This window comes from Nothobranchius furzeri, chromosome 7, assembly GCF_043380555.1.
Source record: "Nothobranchius furzeri strain GRZ-AD chromosome 7, NfurGRZ-RIMD1, whole genome shotgun sequence".
NCBI classification, from domain to species: Eukaryota; Metazoa; Chordata; class Actinopteri; order Cyprinodontiformes; family Nothobranchiidae; genus Nothobranchius; species Nothobranchius furzeri.
This window is the reverse complement of record NC_091747.1, coordinates 25,642,308-25,658,827: the sequence shown is the minus strand read 5'-3', so window position 1 is coordinate 25,658,827 and position 16,520 is coordinate 25,642,308. Positions and strand designations below refer to the sequence as shown.

The 16,520-nt window shown below is 51.6% G+C and overlaps 1 protein-coding gene across 3 annotated transcripts; it reads right to left on the bottom strand.

Annotated features, from left to right (window-relative positions):
• Positions 1 to 16,455, bottom strand: LOC107382751 (glycerol kinase). Of its 3 annotated transcripts, none has more exons than XM_015955033.3 (20): positions 16,300 to 16,455; positions 9,359 to 9,432; positions 8,176 to 8,282; positions 8,022 to 8,099; positions 7,538 to 7,617; positions 7,301 to 7,438; positions 7,128 to 7,237; positions 6,482 to 6,548; positions 3,004 to 3,039; positions 2,862 to 2,929; positions 2,740 to 2,782; positions 2,594 to 2,674; positions 1,893 to 1,971; positions 1,708 to 1,804; positions 1,544 to 1,628; positions 1,333 to 1,453; positions 827 to 970; positions 626 to 712; positions 482 to 547; positions 11 to 223 (listed from the first exon to the last, which is right to left on the bottom strand). In XM_015955033.3, exons 1-20 carry the CDS (start codon positions 16,351 to 16,353, stop codon positions 210 to 212), a joined length of 1,629 nt encoding a protein of 542 aa, XP_015810519.3. In that variant the 5' UTR covers positions 16,354 to 16,455; the 3' UTR covers positions 11 to 209. The 3 variants fall into 3 exon arrangements, with proteins under 3 accessions (XP_015810520.3, XP_015810519.3, XP_070409405.1); XM_070553304.1 differs by lacking the exon at positions 16,300 to 16,455 and adding an exon at positions 15,902 to 15,978; XM_015955034.3 differs by lacking the exon at positions 482 to 547 and having other exon boundaries at positions 1 to 223.
• Positions 16,456 to 16,520: the final 65 nt, after the last annotated feature.

Here is a 16,520-nt window from a genome sequence, read left to right as displayed (position 1 = left end):
AAAATGATTTCCTCTGGCTGGGAGATTTAAGGATCCGTCTCCTAAAGAATTCCCGGGATGCTCCACAGGTTGTTCCTCTGGAATCCAGCAGCAGGCACTTCAGGTCATGGACTGGATCAGAGGAGATCCCACATCCAGCGTTTCAGTCCAGAGTGACTCTGAGCGAGTCTCATAAATGTCATCCAAAGTTCTGCTCCGGCTCGGCTGGATCAGAGCTGCTGACCTGTGAGGCGAAACATGTTTTAGTGTCACAGACATCCGACCCCTGCAGAAACAGCTGGAGGTCTGTGACTGAGCGTCAGATGCTCAGAAGGAACTTCATGCTGCAGCAGCTCCTACAAGCAGGAAAACCAGGAAAACATGCAAACATCCCAAACCGGCTCCTCTCTAAACCTGCCAACTCTGTTAGTGACGCTTCCCAACATGCTCTACGTTAGTGTCACATGACCTCAAACACAACATGCAGCACCACGGCTCGGACCTCTGACGGGGGGCGGGGTGGGGGTCACCCAGCAGGGGGCACCACCCTGCTTCTTCTTCACTACACCTGTTTTCAGCCAATTAGACCAAAATCAGACTCACTCAGAGGAGCAAAGGGCATCAGTTAGGCTCTGCGGCTGCATACCATTTCTGTGGCTGCAGGGCTCCGTCGTCTCCCAGTTCATGGCTTTCTGAACGGCCTTCTTCCAGCGGGCGAAGCGAAACTCGCTCTCTGTGGAGAGAAGGTTCAGCCTGAGCATCAGCAGACCACATCTGTCTCCAACAGAACCCACCACTAGTGGGCAGCAGAGCCCTTCTAACTGCTCTCATTCACTGATGTTTGTACCTTCTGGGTTGATCTGAGGCTCATATTTCTCAGACGTGAGATGTGGGAGCTGACCCGGGCCCAGGTCCCACACCCCGACCTCCTCAGCCGCCCCCGCTGCCATAGCTGCACCCAGAGCTGTGGTCTCCGACATGGTGGGTCGCACTGACAACAGCAACACATAACATCAAGTCCTCTGATCCTGTAGTCTGGATTTTGCCTTCTTCTGGGATTTAATAACTTCAGACCAGGTGGGAATTAAACTGATCTGCACCTTAATGACAACGTTTTAAAATCCTTCTGATACAATTTAGGTTTTCCTGCTTTTGCATCCAGATGTTCTGAATCCCCTGAAGATATCAGCCTCGTGTCCTCACCTGTCTTTGTGTGGGAGCAGATGCGTGTGGTTCTAGAAAGATTCTTTCAGTTTTGGTTCAAATCAAGTCCAGATGTTTAAACGTGTCCCTCTGCTGAGGATCAGTACCATCATTACATAAATATGGCCGAATCTGTACCGAGTGTCGTACCGACAGGAATGCAGAGGATGTCAGCCTGCAGCTGCATCAGTAACCTGTTTCCCGTCATTCCTCCGTCCACACGGAGCTGCGTCAGAGGGACGCCGCTGTCCTGGTTCATCGCATCCAGGATCTGAAACACAAAAACCAGAAAGCAGGTCCACATGTCAGATGAAACCCGGACAGTTGCAGGACTTTGGTGCAGGAGCGAGACGCTGCCCACCTCTCTGGTCTGGAAGCAGACGGCTTCCAGGGCAGCAAAGGCCAGGTGACTCCTGTTGGTGAACTGTGTGAGCCCACAGATGATGCTGGAAAACAACAATCATTCAAATGTCTGTCTGACCCCCAGGTGAATCTGGACCTTCTGAGACGAGGCGTCCGTCTCACCCTCGTGCGCTCGGCTCCCAGTATGGAGCATACAGACCGGAGAACGCCGGAACAAAGTAGCAGCCGTACGAGGTTCCCGCTGCTGCCGCTAATGTCTCTGAAACCAGATGGTGAGCTGGTGTTTAAACGCTGATTATCGACTATTTCTGACTTCCAGATGGTGGACAACGAGACGGAGGACAAACCGATCTCTGAGGACGACTGCACGATGCCCATGTTGTCCTTCAGCCAGCGGATCACAGCTCCTGCTATGGCAACCGAACCCTGGGGAGACACATCGTGGATCAGCAGGTCCATCAGCCATTACACTATGACCAGCTAGCCTCGTCCTGCTGAACAGGTCATAAAGGAAGTGAGCCAGAGCGGTTCCGCAGGTGTAGAGGGTTCTACGGGTCAAAGGAACATGTGGACCCACAGAACTCTGTCCAAACATCTCACTGTCCCTGTCAGTTTACCGTCCTCCATAATCAGTCAGGTGAGCTCCATCACCAACACACACAGCAGCTCCTCTGTTGGATCAGAACCACATACCTCCAGGTTCTGATCTCAGACTAGATGTTCTGGCTCAGTAGGTTAACCATTTAAAGCCTGGTTCATAAAATAAACGTTTTATTTTTAACTTATTTGTTTATGTTCATATTTGGTTATTTACCTATACACAACTCAACATTATACAGAATAAAAGAGCACTCTGCACCTGCAGTACTGAGATTCTCCACCAGGGGCAGAAGATGTGCAGGAGGAGCTTGTAGGAGCACGCTAGCTCCGTGTTTACCAGACATAACAGAGGAATTGTTGTAGAATTAAAATGTTTCTGGCTATGTGCATGTAGTCATAATGTTATGGCTGAGATTAGAGCCAGATTAGGAGTGAGATTATCACAAACCTCCAGGGCATAACAAGCAGGCCCATCTTTCCCCAGCTTGTAGGCAACAGTGGTGAGAAGTCCGTGGTGTGACATCAGAGGCTGAAAGCATCACATGATGATGATAAACAGGAAGTAAACATTTCACTGTGTTCGGCACGTCTTACTTTGGTTCCCGTGTTTCTGAGCAGGAAGCAGCCCGTCCCGTACCTACGCGTAAAAACTTTATTAATCACACACGTCTGAATGAAAACATTCATGTGTTCATTCTGGCGAGAAACCGTCTCACGTGTTCTTGGCCTGGCCTTCATCGAAGCACATCTGACCCACCAGAGCAGCCGACTGGTCCCCTAAACACTGACAGGAACACGCTGCGTTTAAAAACTCAACCAGAACGTTTGACATCCATTTGTCCTTGGGAACCTTCTTACCCCAGAGATAGGAACTCCTGAGAGGGAACCGGAATTCTGTTTAGAGAACAAAACGTGTTTACATCTAAAACTGTGTGAAAACAAACAAACAAAGACTTCAACCCAACAAGATCCTAGACCTGGTCCCTGCTAGACCTTGTCCCTTCTAGACCTGGTCCCTGCTAGACCAGATCCCTGCTAGACCAGATCCCTGCTAGACTTGGTCCCTGCTAGACCAGATACCTGCTAGACTTGGTCCCTGCTAGACCTGGTCCCTGCTAGACCAGATCCCTGCTAGACCAGATCCCTGCTAGACCAGATCCCTGCTAGACCTGGTCCCTGCTAGACCAGATCCCTGCTAGACCAGATCCCTGCTAGACCTGGTCCCTGCTAGACCAGATACCTGCTAGACTTGGTCCCTGCTAGACCTTGTCCCTGCTAGACCTGGTCCCTGCTAGACCAGATCCCTGCTAGACCAGATCCCTGCTAGACCTGGTCCCTGCTAGACCAGATACCTGCTAGACTTGGTCCCTGCTAGACCTGGTCCCTGCTAGACCTGATCCCTGCTGCTAGACCTGGTCCCTGCTAGACCTGGTCCCTGCTAGACCTGATCCCTGCTAGACCTGATCCCTGCTAGACCTGGTCCCTGCTAGACCTGGTCCCTGCTAGACCTGGTCCCTGCTAGACCTGATCCCTGCTAGACCTGATCCCTGCTAGACTTGGTCCCTGCTAGACCTGGTCCCTGCTAGACCTGATCCCTGCTGCTAGACCTGGTCCCTGCTAGACCTGGTCCCTGCTAGACTTGGTCCCTGCTAGACCTGGTCCCTGCTAGACCTGATCCCTGCTGCTAGACCTGGTCCCTGCTAGACCTGGTCCCTGCTAGACCTTGTCCCTGCTAGACCTGGTCCCTGCTAGACCTGGTCCCTGCTAGACCAGATCCCTGCTAGACCTGGTCCCTGCTAGACCTGGTCCCTGCTAGACCTGATCCCTGCTAGACCTGATCCCTGCTAGACCTGGTCCCTGCTAGACCAGATACCTGCTAGACTTGGTCCCTGCTAGACCTGGTCCCTGCTAGACCTGATCCCTGCTAGACCTTGTCCCTGCTAGACCTGATCCCTGCTAGACCTGATCCCTGCTGCTAGACATGGTCCCTGCTGCTAGACCAGATACCTGCTAGACTTGGTCCCTGCTAGACCTGGTCCCTGCTAGACCTGGTCCCTGCTAGACCTTGTCCCTGCTAGACCTGATCCCTGCTGCTAGACCTGGTCCCTGCTAGACCTTGTCCCTGCTAGACCTGGTCCCTGCTAGACCTTGTCCCTGCTAGACCTGGTCCCTGCTAGACCTGGTCCCTGCTAGACCAGATCCCTGCTAGACCTGGTCCCTGCTAGACATGGTCCCTGCTAGACCTGATCCCTGCTAGACCTGATCCCTGCTAGACCTGGTCCCTGCTAGACCAGATACCTGCTAGACTTGGTCCCTGCTAGACCTGGTCCCTGCTAGACCTGGTCCCTGCTAGACCTGATCCCTGCTAGACCTTGTCCCTGCTAGACCTGGTCCCTGCTAGACCTGATCCCTGCTGCTAGACCTGGTCCCTGCTAGACCTTGTCCCTGCTAGACCTGGTCCCTGCTAGACCTTGTCCCTGCTAGACCTGGTCCCTGCTAGACCTGATCCCTGCTGCTAGACCTGGTCCCTGCTAGACCTTGTCCCTGCTAGACCTGGTCCCTGCTAGACCTGGTCCCTGCTAGACCAGATCCCTGCTAGACCTGGTCCCTGCTAGACCTGGTCCCTGCTAGACCTGATCCCTGCTAGACCTTGTCCCTGCTAGACCTGGTCCCTGCTAGACCTGATCCCTGCTAGACCTTGTCCCTGCTAGACTTGGTCCCTGCTAGACCTGGTCCCTGCTAGACCTTGTCCCTGCTAGACCTTGTCCCTGCTAGACCTGGTCCCTGCTAGACCAGATCCCTGCTAGACCAGTTCCCTGCTAGATCTGGTCCCTGCTAGACCTGATCCCTGCTAGACCTTGTCCCTGCTAGACCTGATCCCTGCTAGACCTTGTCCCTGCTAGACCTTGTCCCTGCTAGACCTGGTCCCTGCTAGACCTGGTCCCTGCTAGACCTGGTCCCTGCTAGACCTGATCCCTGCTAGACCTGATCCCTTCTAGACCTGGTCCCTGCTAGACCTGGTCCCTGCTAGACCTGATCCCTGCTAGACCTTGTCCCTGCTAGACCAGATCCCTGCTAGACCAGATCCCTGCTAGACCAGATCCCTGCTAGACCTTGTCCCTGCTAGACCTGGTCCCTGCTAGACCAGATCCCTGCTAGACCAGTTCCCTGCTAGATCTGGTCCCTGCTAGACCTGATCCCTGCTAGACCTTGTCCCTGCTAGACCTTGTCCCTGCTAGACCTGATCCCTGCTAGACCTTGTCCCTGCTAGACCTTGTCCCTGCTAGACCTGGTCCCTGCTAGACCTGGTCCCTGCTAGACCTGATCCCTGCTAGACCTGATCCCTTCTAGACCTGGTCCCTGCTAGACCTGGTCCCTGCTAGACCTGATCCCTGCTAGACCTTGTCCCTGCTAGACCAGATCCCTGCTAGACCAGATCCCTGCTAGACCTGGTCCCTGCTAGACCTGATCCCTGCTAGACCAGATCCCTGCTAGACCTTGTCCCTGCTAGACCTGGTCCCTGCTAGACCTGGTCCCTGCTAGACCTGATCCCTGCTAGACTTGAAGGTAACCTGGAAACGAGTCTGACCCGTCACCGGCCCTCAACAGCGTTCCTCTCCACGGGAACAGAATCCTGATCCAAGTCAATAAACCACAAGAAGACCAGTTTTCCATAAACCTCGGGGTTTCCTGGACCTGGCCCGGTGTTCCAGCACCAGAATCACACGGCTGCTCCAGAACCCGTTCAACCATCAGCTGGGTTAAGTCACACGTCAAAGCCCATCAAAGTGGTTTGTGATGAATCAGCTGGGTTTTCCAGATTACAGTAATAAATTCCTGATAAAATTCCTCCTGGAACGTTAAGAGGACTCTGAGTCGGGACAGAAGAACCTGATATCATGAATGTGTAGATACAGGTTTGATGTCAGCCAGAACACTCCTACAGAGCCAAAGCTGCTCCCATCTGCGTCAACCCAAAACCTCCACCGTGCAGGTGACCTTTGAACTCTAAAGATAAGATATGAACACAGACAAACAACATGGCGTCAGCTTCCAATCAGCTCAGAACGCCATTCCAGACTTCATCCAGTCACAAAACTGGTAAAATAACTGATTCAGGAATCTCAGTGACAGGAAGAACATCCCGGTTTTCCTCCTTCATCCCGGTTTTCCAGAGAACACTCTGTTACAGACGTGTGTGAGCCGGCCTCACAGCCAGCAAACAGCTGCTTCATCCAGATGTTTCATCAGACCTTCTGCTACCAGAGATGGTTTCACACAGCTGGATCGGGTAACGACTACAGCAACAGCAAGTGGTGAAAGGGGAGGGGCTTACCATCCAGCCGTATATTTCTGAGGAGCTTCTGACGTTTGGGAGGATTTCCATTGGAATGTCAAAGTACCTGAAGTCAAAGAAAAAAACTTTATTAACAAACTAAAGCAGGAGAACAAACAGTCAGACCCGGTTTGTAACCCTGACCCTAACCAGACTCATCGGGTCGGGCTGCTGCAGCGGGTTTACTGGACGACGATAATCACTCAGATGTTCTGTGATGATTCAAAGTGCATGTGGAGGTTTCAGACTCTTATTGTGAAGGGGTGAAGGAAGTTCCTCTAATGTAATCAAAGCCGCTGCAGAAATAAAAACCTCAGACGGATTGAAGAGATATAAATAGTCACATGAAGGATTTAGAAAAAAATGAATGTCTTCAGCAGTTTGACCTTTGACCTTTGTTCTAGCACAGACCTGAGGTGGGCTTTGCCACAGTTTGGCCTTTTGGCAAACTTTGTTAAGTAACTTTTCAGCCACGTTAACATCAGTTTTACTGTGAACAACATCTAGTCTTCTTTCACAGCAGATGGAGTCGCCGTGGACGCGGACGAGCTCCCTCCCTGCACAGCCAGGACACATTTAAACCCGTTTCTAGGATGAAAACACCAGAGGAGACATAATAATTCTGGTTTATCAGACGGGATCTCACCTGCAGAGTTCCGGGTCCCAGTCCAGAGAGTGGATGTTGAAGAGCATGGTCCGACTGGCGTTGGACACGTCTGTGATGTGGACGCCTCCACTCCTGCCGCCTGTCAGACACTAAAGAAAAGACCTGAAGAGTTTCCTCGTGAACGCCTGCAGCTAGGAGCAGCTCTCTCTTACCCAGATGATCCAGGAGTCCACGGTACCAAACAGGGCCCGTTTACTCAGAACTGCCTCGTGCACCTCGTCCACGTTGTCCAGCAGCCAGCGAAGCTTCACGGCGCTGAAGTAGGTGCTGATGGGGAGTCCGGTTTTCTGCTGCAGGGACAGGAAATGGGTCTAATTCAGGGCTTTCCCACAAATCAGATTCTGGTGTGAGGTTCTGGTCCAGAGGGCCTCTGGTTCATCAGCTCCTACCCTCAGGTGGTTCTTGCTTCTGCCAGGGTTTTTGTTGATGAGCTCTTCTACAGTCGACTGAGTCCGCAGGTCCAGCCAAACTACCAACCACACACAGGAAACAGGAAAGTTTAAAACACCGACTGTTGGTTCCAGATACATCCAACATTTAGTCTGGGATTGGGTCCTCCTGTCTCCAGCTCCTCCCACACTCGTCTCACTAACTAAACTGAGAGGAGTTCCTGATGACAGAACTGGGAGGGAGTGTGTTCTTCTAATCCTTAACACGGTATTCCAGCAACACGAGAGCGAGGCTCCTGGAGCTGGCACGGAGCTCCTCGTGAGGTCAAGAGACCAAAGTCATGATTTCATTATGAAAAACTAACCAATAAGCTTTAAGCTGAAGGACAATCTGCTGTGAAACTTCAAAAGAAGAAACCTGAGATCAGCTGAAAGAGGAGCAGCTTCTCTTTGGGACCTGAAACCGGTTCGGATCAGAACTCACCGATGGCGTTGTAGAGCGGCTCTCCGGTCTCTTTGTCCCAAACCAGGGTGGTTTCTCTCTGATTGGTCACTCCCACCGCTGCAGATAGTCACAACATGGACGTCAACACTGAAACCGTCCACCAGCTGCCTCTGGTCCCCTGTGACGCTCTCACCTTTAATGTTGGACACGTCCACATTGAGCTGTCTGAGTTTCTCACAGGTCCGCTCCATGCACTCATAAACGGACCACATGATCTCTTTGGGGTCCTCCTCCACCCATCTGACCCAAAAACAACAAACAAACACACAAATAAACACAACTGAACCTCCACTAGACACCTGTCAGCGAGAGACAGGATCTGGTTACCATGGCAACCCCAATGAGCCACTGGCAGCAGCATTAACATTTCTATTTGTTTTGGTGGCCTTTGCATGTTTTCTACAGATCATTTGTTCAAACATTCTGATTCTTGTCTTACTTTGAGCCGAATCATAAATCAGCCCATTAGTCTGGTTTATCTGCCGCTCTGATGCAAAGCTGCAACAGTCTTCGGCCCTCAAACTAAACTGCTCATCTAGTAAATCAGCGTGTTGCTCAACAGTGAAATAAAACTGCACCTTTGACCCGATCGAAGTTCGGAGGACAAACGTCAGTTAAATTATAACTGCAGACTCCGGCAAAAACAAAGAGCTGAAATAACATCTGAGTCCGAGCTTTCAGGGAATGCTGATGAAGACACCGTAGGCCCTCAGTCTCCCGGCCTGAACAGTCTGGTGTTACGTCATCGTGATGTCGTTAGTCGCTTTCACATCTTCTGCAGTCAGGTCTACAGCGCTGAAACAGATCAGACTTTTCCAGGCGACGGCAGTAAAAGAAGATTTCTGTCTCTTCTGCATCAGGAGGAGCAGAAGCAGCTCCTGGTGTTCAAACGTAACTGTGTGTTTTCTTCTACACCTGGTGTTTCCACCTGTTCACGTCCAAAACATCTGCTGAATATTAGCCTCTCAGATCTCTGCCGGAACATCTACAGCCACAGCGAGCGAGCATTAGGCAGCCCTAAAACGTCTTTAACCGCCGCGTTTGTGGTTGGTGTGATAAATGCAGGTTTGTATTGTTTAACTAAAAAAATACTCCATTAAATCCCAACACTTACAGGATATCAGACGTGGCTTTCATTCCTTTAGGGAATGTTGACATTCATTCTTGTTCAAATGAATCAGAGTTGGAGTCGATGCACTCATTAGGATCTGGACTACAATTAAAACTGATGCTAGACTTATTTTCTCTTCAGTAATATTAAAACTAATTTATGTGGGAAAACTTTTAGGATCTCATGTGGATTTGAGGAATCTCACCCTTCCTTTGGGAAGCTCTGGTTGATCTCGACTTGATGGTGACTGATCAGTTCAGCTGTTCTTGCATTAAAAACCTGCAGAGAAACAGAGGTCAGTGAAAAACCAGCAAACATTCCTTAGCATGCATCTTTTGTTTGGCTGAAATGATTTTAAAACAAACAGAACAAGCTTCCGGTGTTTTCATTAGCATGTTATTAACCTTTATTAGTTCATTTAGGCTCTGAGGACAAGCCTGCTTTCCTTTTCTGTTTGCTTAACATCAGTCAGGTTTAGGTCACTCTGAGCCACATCAGAGAAGATCTTTGGTGAGGATTCGTAACGATCATCTGCACGGGCTTCATTTATTTGTATTATTGTTATTATGGACAGCAGCAGCTCAGGAGGTAGAGCGGGTTGTCCAGTAATCGGAAGGTTGCAGGTTTGATCCCGGGCTCCGGACAGAGAATTCTGCTGTTGTGTCCTTGGGCAAGACACTTAGCCCGCCGTGCAGCTGGTGGTGGTCGGAGGGACCGGTGGCATCTGTGTTCGGCAGCCTCGCCTCTGTCAGGGCACCCCAGGGCAGCTGTGGCTACAGTGTAGCTCATCACCATCAGCGTGTGAATGTGTGAATGACTGACTGTGTTGTGAAGCGCCTTAGGGGGTTTAGAACTCCAAGGTGCTTGGATAGAGAGGTCTTCTGGTTTGAATCATGAACTTTTGCCATCCTCAGTAAAAGAGGGGAGGCGTGGATGACGCCGCCCCTCCACACTTGTCCACAGGCAGCAACAAGTCGCCGAAGCAGAAAACTTCATTTTAGCAGAATTCATTTTAACCAGATTAGTAGAACAGACCCTGACCCAACCCGGGTCAGAGGCGACTAGTTGAACAGACCCTAACCCAACCCGGGTCCGAGGCGACTAGTAGAACAGACCCTGACCCAACCCGGGTCCGAGGCGACTAGTAGAACAGACCCTGACCCAAACCGGGTCCGAGACGACTAGTAGAACAGACCCTGACCCAACCCGGGTCAGAGTCGACTATTAGAACAGACTCTGACCCAACCCGGGTCAGAGGCGACTAGTAGAACAGACCCTGACCCAACCCGGGTCAGAGGCGACTAGTAGAACAGACCCTAACCCAACCCGGGTGAGAGGCGACTAGCAGAACAGACCCTGACCCAACCCGGGTCAGAGGGGACTAGCAAAACAGACCCTGACCCAACCCGAGTCACAGGCGACTAGGAGAAGAGACCCTAACCCAACCCGGGTCAGAGGCGACTAGTAGAACAGACCCTGAGCCAACCCGGGTCAGAGGCGACTAGTAGAAAAGACCCTAACCCAACCCGGGTCAGAGGCGACTAGTAAAACAGACCCTGAGCCAACCCGGGTCAGAGGCGACTAGTAGAAAAGACCCTAACCCAACCCGGGTCAGAGGCGACTAATAGAACAGACCCTAACCAAACCCGGGTCAGAGGCGACTAGTAGAACAGACCCTAACCCAACCCGGATCAGGGGCGACTAGTAGAACAGACCCTAACCCAGCCCGGGTCAGAGGCGACTAGTAGAACAGACCCTAACCCAGCCCCGGTCCGAGGCGACTAGTAGAACAGATCCTGACCCAACACGGGTCAGAGGCGACTAGTAGAACAGACCCTAACCCAACCCGGGTCAGAGGCGACTAGCAGAACAGACCCTGACCCAACCCGGGTGAGAGGCGACTAGCAGAACAGACCCTGACCCAACCCGGGTCAGAGGGGACTAGCAAAACAGACCCTGACCCAACCCGAGTCACAGGCGACTAGGAGAACAGACCCTAACCCAACCCGGGTCAGAGGCGACTAGTAGAACAGACCCTGAGCCAACCCGGGTCAGAGGCGACTAGTAGAAAAGACCCTAACCCAACCCGGGTCAGAGGCGACTAATAGAACAGACCCAAATCAAACCCGGGTCAGAGGCGACTAGGAGAACAGACCCTAACCCAACCCGGATCAGGGGCGACTAGTAGAACAGACCCTAACCCAGCCCGGGTCAGAGGCGACTAGTAGAACAGAACCTAACCCAGCCCGGGTCAGAGGCGACTAGTAGAACAGACCCTAACCCAGCCCGGGTCAGAGGCGACTAGTAGAACAGACCCTGACCCAACCCGGGTCCGAGGCGACTAGTAGAACAGACCCTAACCCAGCCCGGGTCAGAGGCGACTAGTAGAACAGACCCTAACCCAACCCGGGTCAGAGGAAACTAGTAGAACAAACCCTGACCCAAACCGGGTCCGAGGCGAATAGTAGAAAAGACCCTGACCCAACCCGGGTCCGAGGCCACTAGTAGAACAGACCCTGACCCAACCCAGGTCCGAGGCGACTAGTAGAACAGACCCTGACCCAACCCGGGTCCGAGGCAACTAGTAAAACAGACCCTGACCCAACCCGGGTCAGAGGCGACTAGTAGAACAGACTCTAACCCAACCCGGGTCAGAGGCGACTAGTAGAACAGACTCTAACCCAACCCGGGTCCGAGGCAACTAGTAAAACAGACCCTGACCCAACCCGGGTCCGAGGCGACTAGTAGAAAAGACCCTGACCCAACCCGGGTCAGAGGCGACTAGTAGAACAGACCCTGACCCAACCCGGGTCCGAGGCGAAGAGTAGAAAAGACCCTGACCCAACCCGGGCCCGAGGCCACTAGTAGAACAGACCCTGACCCAACCCCGGTCCGAGGCGACTAGTAGAACAGACCCTGACCCAAACCGGGTCCGAGACGACTATTAGAACAGACCCTGACCCAACCCGGGTCCGAGGCGACTAGCAGAACAGACCCTGACCCAAACCGGGTCAGAGGCGACTAGTAGAACAGACCCTGACCCAACCCGGGTCAGAGGCGACTAGTAGAAAAGACCCTAACCCAACCCGGGTCAGAGGCGACTAATAGAACAGACCCTAACCCAACCCGGGTCAGAGGCGACTAGTAGAACAGACCCTAACCCAACCCGGATCAGAGGCGACTAGTAGAACAGACCCTAACCAGCCCGGGTCAGAGGCGACTAGTAGAACAGACCCTAACCCAGCCCGGGTCAGAGGCGACTAGTAGAACAGACCCTAACCCAGCCCGGGTCAAAGGCGACTAGTAGAACAGACCCTGACCCAACCCGGGTCCGAGGCGACTAGTAGAACAGACCCTGACCCAACCCGGGTCCGAGGCGACTAGTAGAACAGACCCTAACCCAGCCCGGGTCAGAGGCGACTAGTAGAACAGACCCTAACCCAACCCGGGTCAGAGGCAACTAGTAGAACAGACCCTGACCCAAACCGGGTCCGAGGCAAATAGTAGAAAAGACCCTGACCCAACCCGGGTCCGAGGCCACTAGTAGAACAGACCCTGACCCAACCCAGGTCCGAGGCGACTAGTAGAACAGACCCTGACCCAACCCGGGTCCGAGGCAACTAGTAAAACAGACCCTGACCCAACCCGGGTCAGAGGCGACTAGTAGAACAGACTCTAACCCAACCCGGGTCAGAGGCGACTAGTAGAACAGACTCTAACCCAACCCGGGTCCGAGGCAACTAGTAAAACAGACCCTGACCCAACCCGGGTCCCAGGCGACTAGTAGAACAGACCCTAACCCAACCCGGGTCAGAGGCGACTAGTAGAACAGACTCTAACCCAACCCGGGTCCGAGGCAACTAGTAAAACAGACCCTGACCCAACCCGGGTCCGAGGCGAATAGTAGAAAAGACCCTGACCCAACCCGGGTCCGAGGCCACTAGTAGAACAGACCCTGACCCAACCCAGGTCCGAGGCGACTAGTAGAACAGACCCTGACCCAAACCGGGTCCGAGACGACTATTAGAACAGACCCTGACCCAACCCGGGTCCGAGGTGACTAGTAGAACAGACCCTAACCCAACCCGAGTCAGAGGCGACTAGTCGAACAGACCCTGACCCAACCCGGGTCATAGGCGACTAGTAGAACAGACCCTGACCCAACCCGGGTCCGAGGCGACTAGTAGAACAGACCCTGACCCAACCCGGGTCCGAGGCGACTAGTAGAACAGACCCTAACCCAAACCGGGTCAGAGGCGACTATTAGAACAGACTCTGACCCAACCCGGGTCAGAGGCGACTATTAGAACAGACTCTGACCCAACCCGGGTCAGAGGCGAGTCGAATAATAATAATAATAATAATACATTTTATTTCAAAGCGCCTTTCAGGACACCCAAGGTCACTTTACACAAAACACGTAATAAAATACAATAAAACAATAATATAACCCAAAGAAGAAAAAACAGAGAGAAACATTTCAATAAAATCAGAGGTTGTAGGCAGATTTAAACATGTGTGTTTTGAGTTTTGTTTTGAAAAGGGTAAAACTGTCGACGTTCCTGATGTCTGGGGGAAGTGAGTTCCAGAGTCGAGGAGCAGAGCGGCTGAAAGCTCTGCTCCCCATGGTAGCGAGACGGGCAGAAGGAACCGCAAGATGGATGGAAGAAGAAGATCTGAGTGAACGGGACGGGGTGTGAATACTTATAAGGTCTGAGATATATGGAGGAGAGAGGTTGTGGATTGCTTTGAAGGTATGGAGGAGAATTTTGAAGATGGACCTGAATTTAACTGGGAGCCAGTGAACCTGCTGGAGAACCGGTGTGATGTGGTGAAAGGAAGGGGTTCTGGTGATAATACGGGCTGCTGAATTCTGGACCAGTTGCAGTTTATGAAGGAGTTTGTTGGGAAGACCATAAAGAAGTGATTTGCAATAGTCGATACGGGAGGTGACGAGGCTGTGGACGAGAATGGCGGCAGTGTGAGGGGTCAGTGAGGGACGGAGACGGTTTATGGAACGTAGATGGAAGTATGCTGACCGAATTAAGTTATTAATGTGAGCCTGAAAAGAAAGTGAGCTGTCGAGAATGACACCCAGACTCTTGACGTGAGGTGAGGGGGAGACTGTGGCGCTGGCAATAGTTAAAGAAAAGCTGTCAGATGTTGAGAGGGTGGAGTTAGTGCCAACAAGAAGAAGTTCAGTTTTATTGCCGTTGAGTTTGAGGAAATTAGAGGTGAACCATGATTTGATTTCAGAGAGGCAGAGTGTAAGGGAGGATGGTGGGAGAGTTGAGTTGGGCTTACTGGAAATGTAGAGCTGGGTGTCATCTGCAAAGCAGTGAAACTGGATATTGAATTTGCGGAAGATTTTGCCAATAGGGAGGAGATATACTATGAAGAGGAGGGGCCCCAGGACAGAGCCCTGGGGCACACCTGACTTGACTGGGGAGGGTTCTGAGGTAAAGGATTTTAACTGGATGAACTGAGTGTGGCCAGTAAGGTAAGATTGAAACCAGCTGAGGGGGGTGTGAGTGATGCCTAAGGAAGAGAGTCTATTGAGGAGGATGGGATGAGAAATGGTGTCAAAGGCCGCACTCAGATCGAGGAGAATAAGAATAGAGATTAAACCAGAATCAGCAGCAATGAGTAGGTCGTTAGTGATCTTGATGAGAGCTGTTTATGTGCTGTGGTGGGGACGGAAGCCAGACTGAAACTGTTCATAAAGGTTATTGAGGGTGTACTAGCAGAACAGCCCTAACCCAACCCGGGTCAGAGGCGACTAGTAGAACAGACCCTGACCCAAACCCGGCGGACCGATTCAGCCCCAGACCCTCCATCTTTTCTCAGCCTCAGGTTGTCTCAGTTTAAAATTCCGACATGAAAGGAGCGTTGATGTGAATTCCTTCAAGGAATGATGATCCTGGATGTTGACATCAGACCTGAGCATGAGCTTCCTGAAGATGTTCAGACAAAAAACGCTCCGTGAGACGGTCAGTGAGTCAAAGGTTTACACAACCAGCCCGACACTCTGGGATTCCCACGACAGCTCTGTGGGAAGTTAAACCACTGGTTGGAGGAGTTTTACGTAAACCTGGAACCTCTCACCAAGGTCAAAGGTCAAAGGTTGTTCCAAAAGAACAAGCCACAACAAGCGTCCAGAAAATATTTGGCTGCTTTCTGAGGATTTCCACAATTATTCAACAAATGAATCCCACAATGTTCCAGGATGATTCCAGCTCATCCAGGTCCAAAAGTCAAGTTAAGGAATTCCTCCCAAACGACTCAGGATCTGGATCTTCACAACAAAACGATGTTCAGTTAAAGCCGATATAGTTATCAGTAGGAAGATGTTTGTGTGCGGAGCCTCACGCTGCAGCAGGGTCTTCCAGCTGACCTTGTTCTGGAACGACCCAAACCCGGTCGGTTAGCAATAGTTAACGGGTTAACTTTCACAGAGTGGTTCCAAAGACCTGCAGGAGAACGTCTAACAGAACCTGGAAGAGCAGGGATGAACTCGGAAGTTGTTTCAAACAGACAAAACTAGACTCAACAGGCTGATTTTTCCTGGTAAAGCTGGAATTCTGCTGCAGGCTGGAGGGAAAACTCCTTGTTCGTCCTTCAGAGGATTAAAGAGAATTAAGATAATAAACTAAAGTGAGCAGAGATCCGATTCTGTTAAAACCTCCAACAAGTTTGGAGCACCAATAACCCCAAACATGAAATTAATTCTCTAGAAGAGAAACTCAACCTGCAAATCTGAATATGAGGAGAAAAACCCAGAGAGAGCCCATCAGTCAGGAGAACGGATCCAGAACCAGCTTCTGACAGGGAGATCTAAACGGTGGATAAAAGCAGGAAAAGATGAAGACTGGATCAGGAGTTCTGGACCAGAGCACCTCTGAACCAGAGCAGGACTTCTGGACCAGAGCAAGAGTTCTGGACCAGGACTTCTGGTCTGGACCTTCATGGATCAGAACTTTAAATCTTCTTTAAACCCTGTTCTTGTCTTTCTGGACCGGAGTTCTGTTTTGTTTTTGTTTTTCCCCGGACCGGATCATAAATAAACGAAAGCATGCATGAATGAATGAATGAATGAATGAATGAATGAATGAATGAATGAATGAATGAATGAATGACGTAACTCACCAGAAATCTCGTAGAGCTCGTGCCCTGATCGATCGCGGCCACCAGCGGCTCCATGTTCCGCTTTTTCTAACGGACCGGTTCGGCTTAACTCGAACCTCCCGTTGATACCGAACTCTCGGTTCCTCACCATAAAGGGGGGACACCGGACCGTGACGTTCCGGAACCAGCCCCTCGCGGACTGATTGGCTGCAGGAGAACAGGCGTGCTGACGCAGCGTCCAA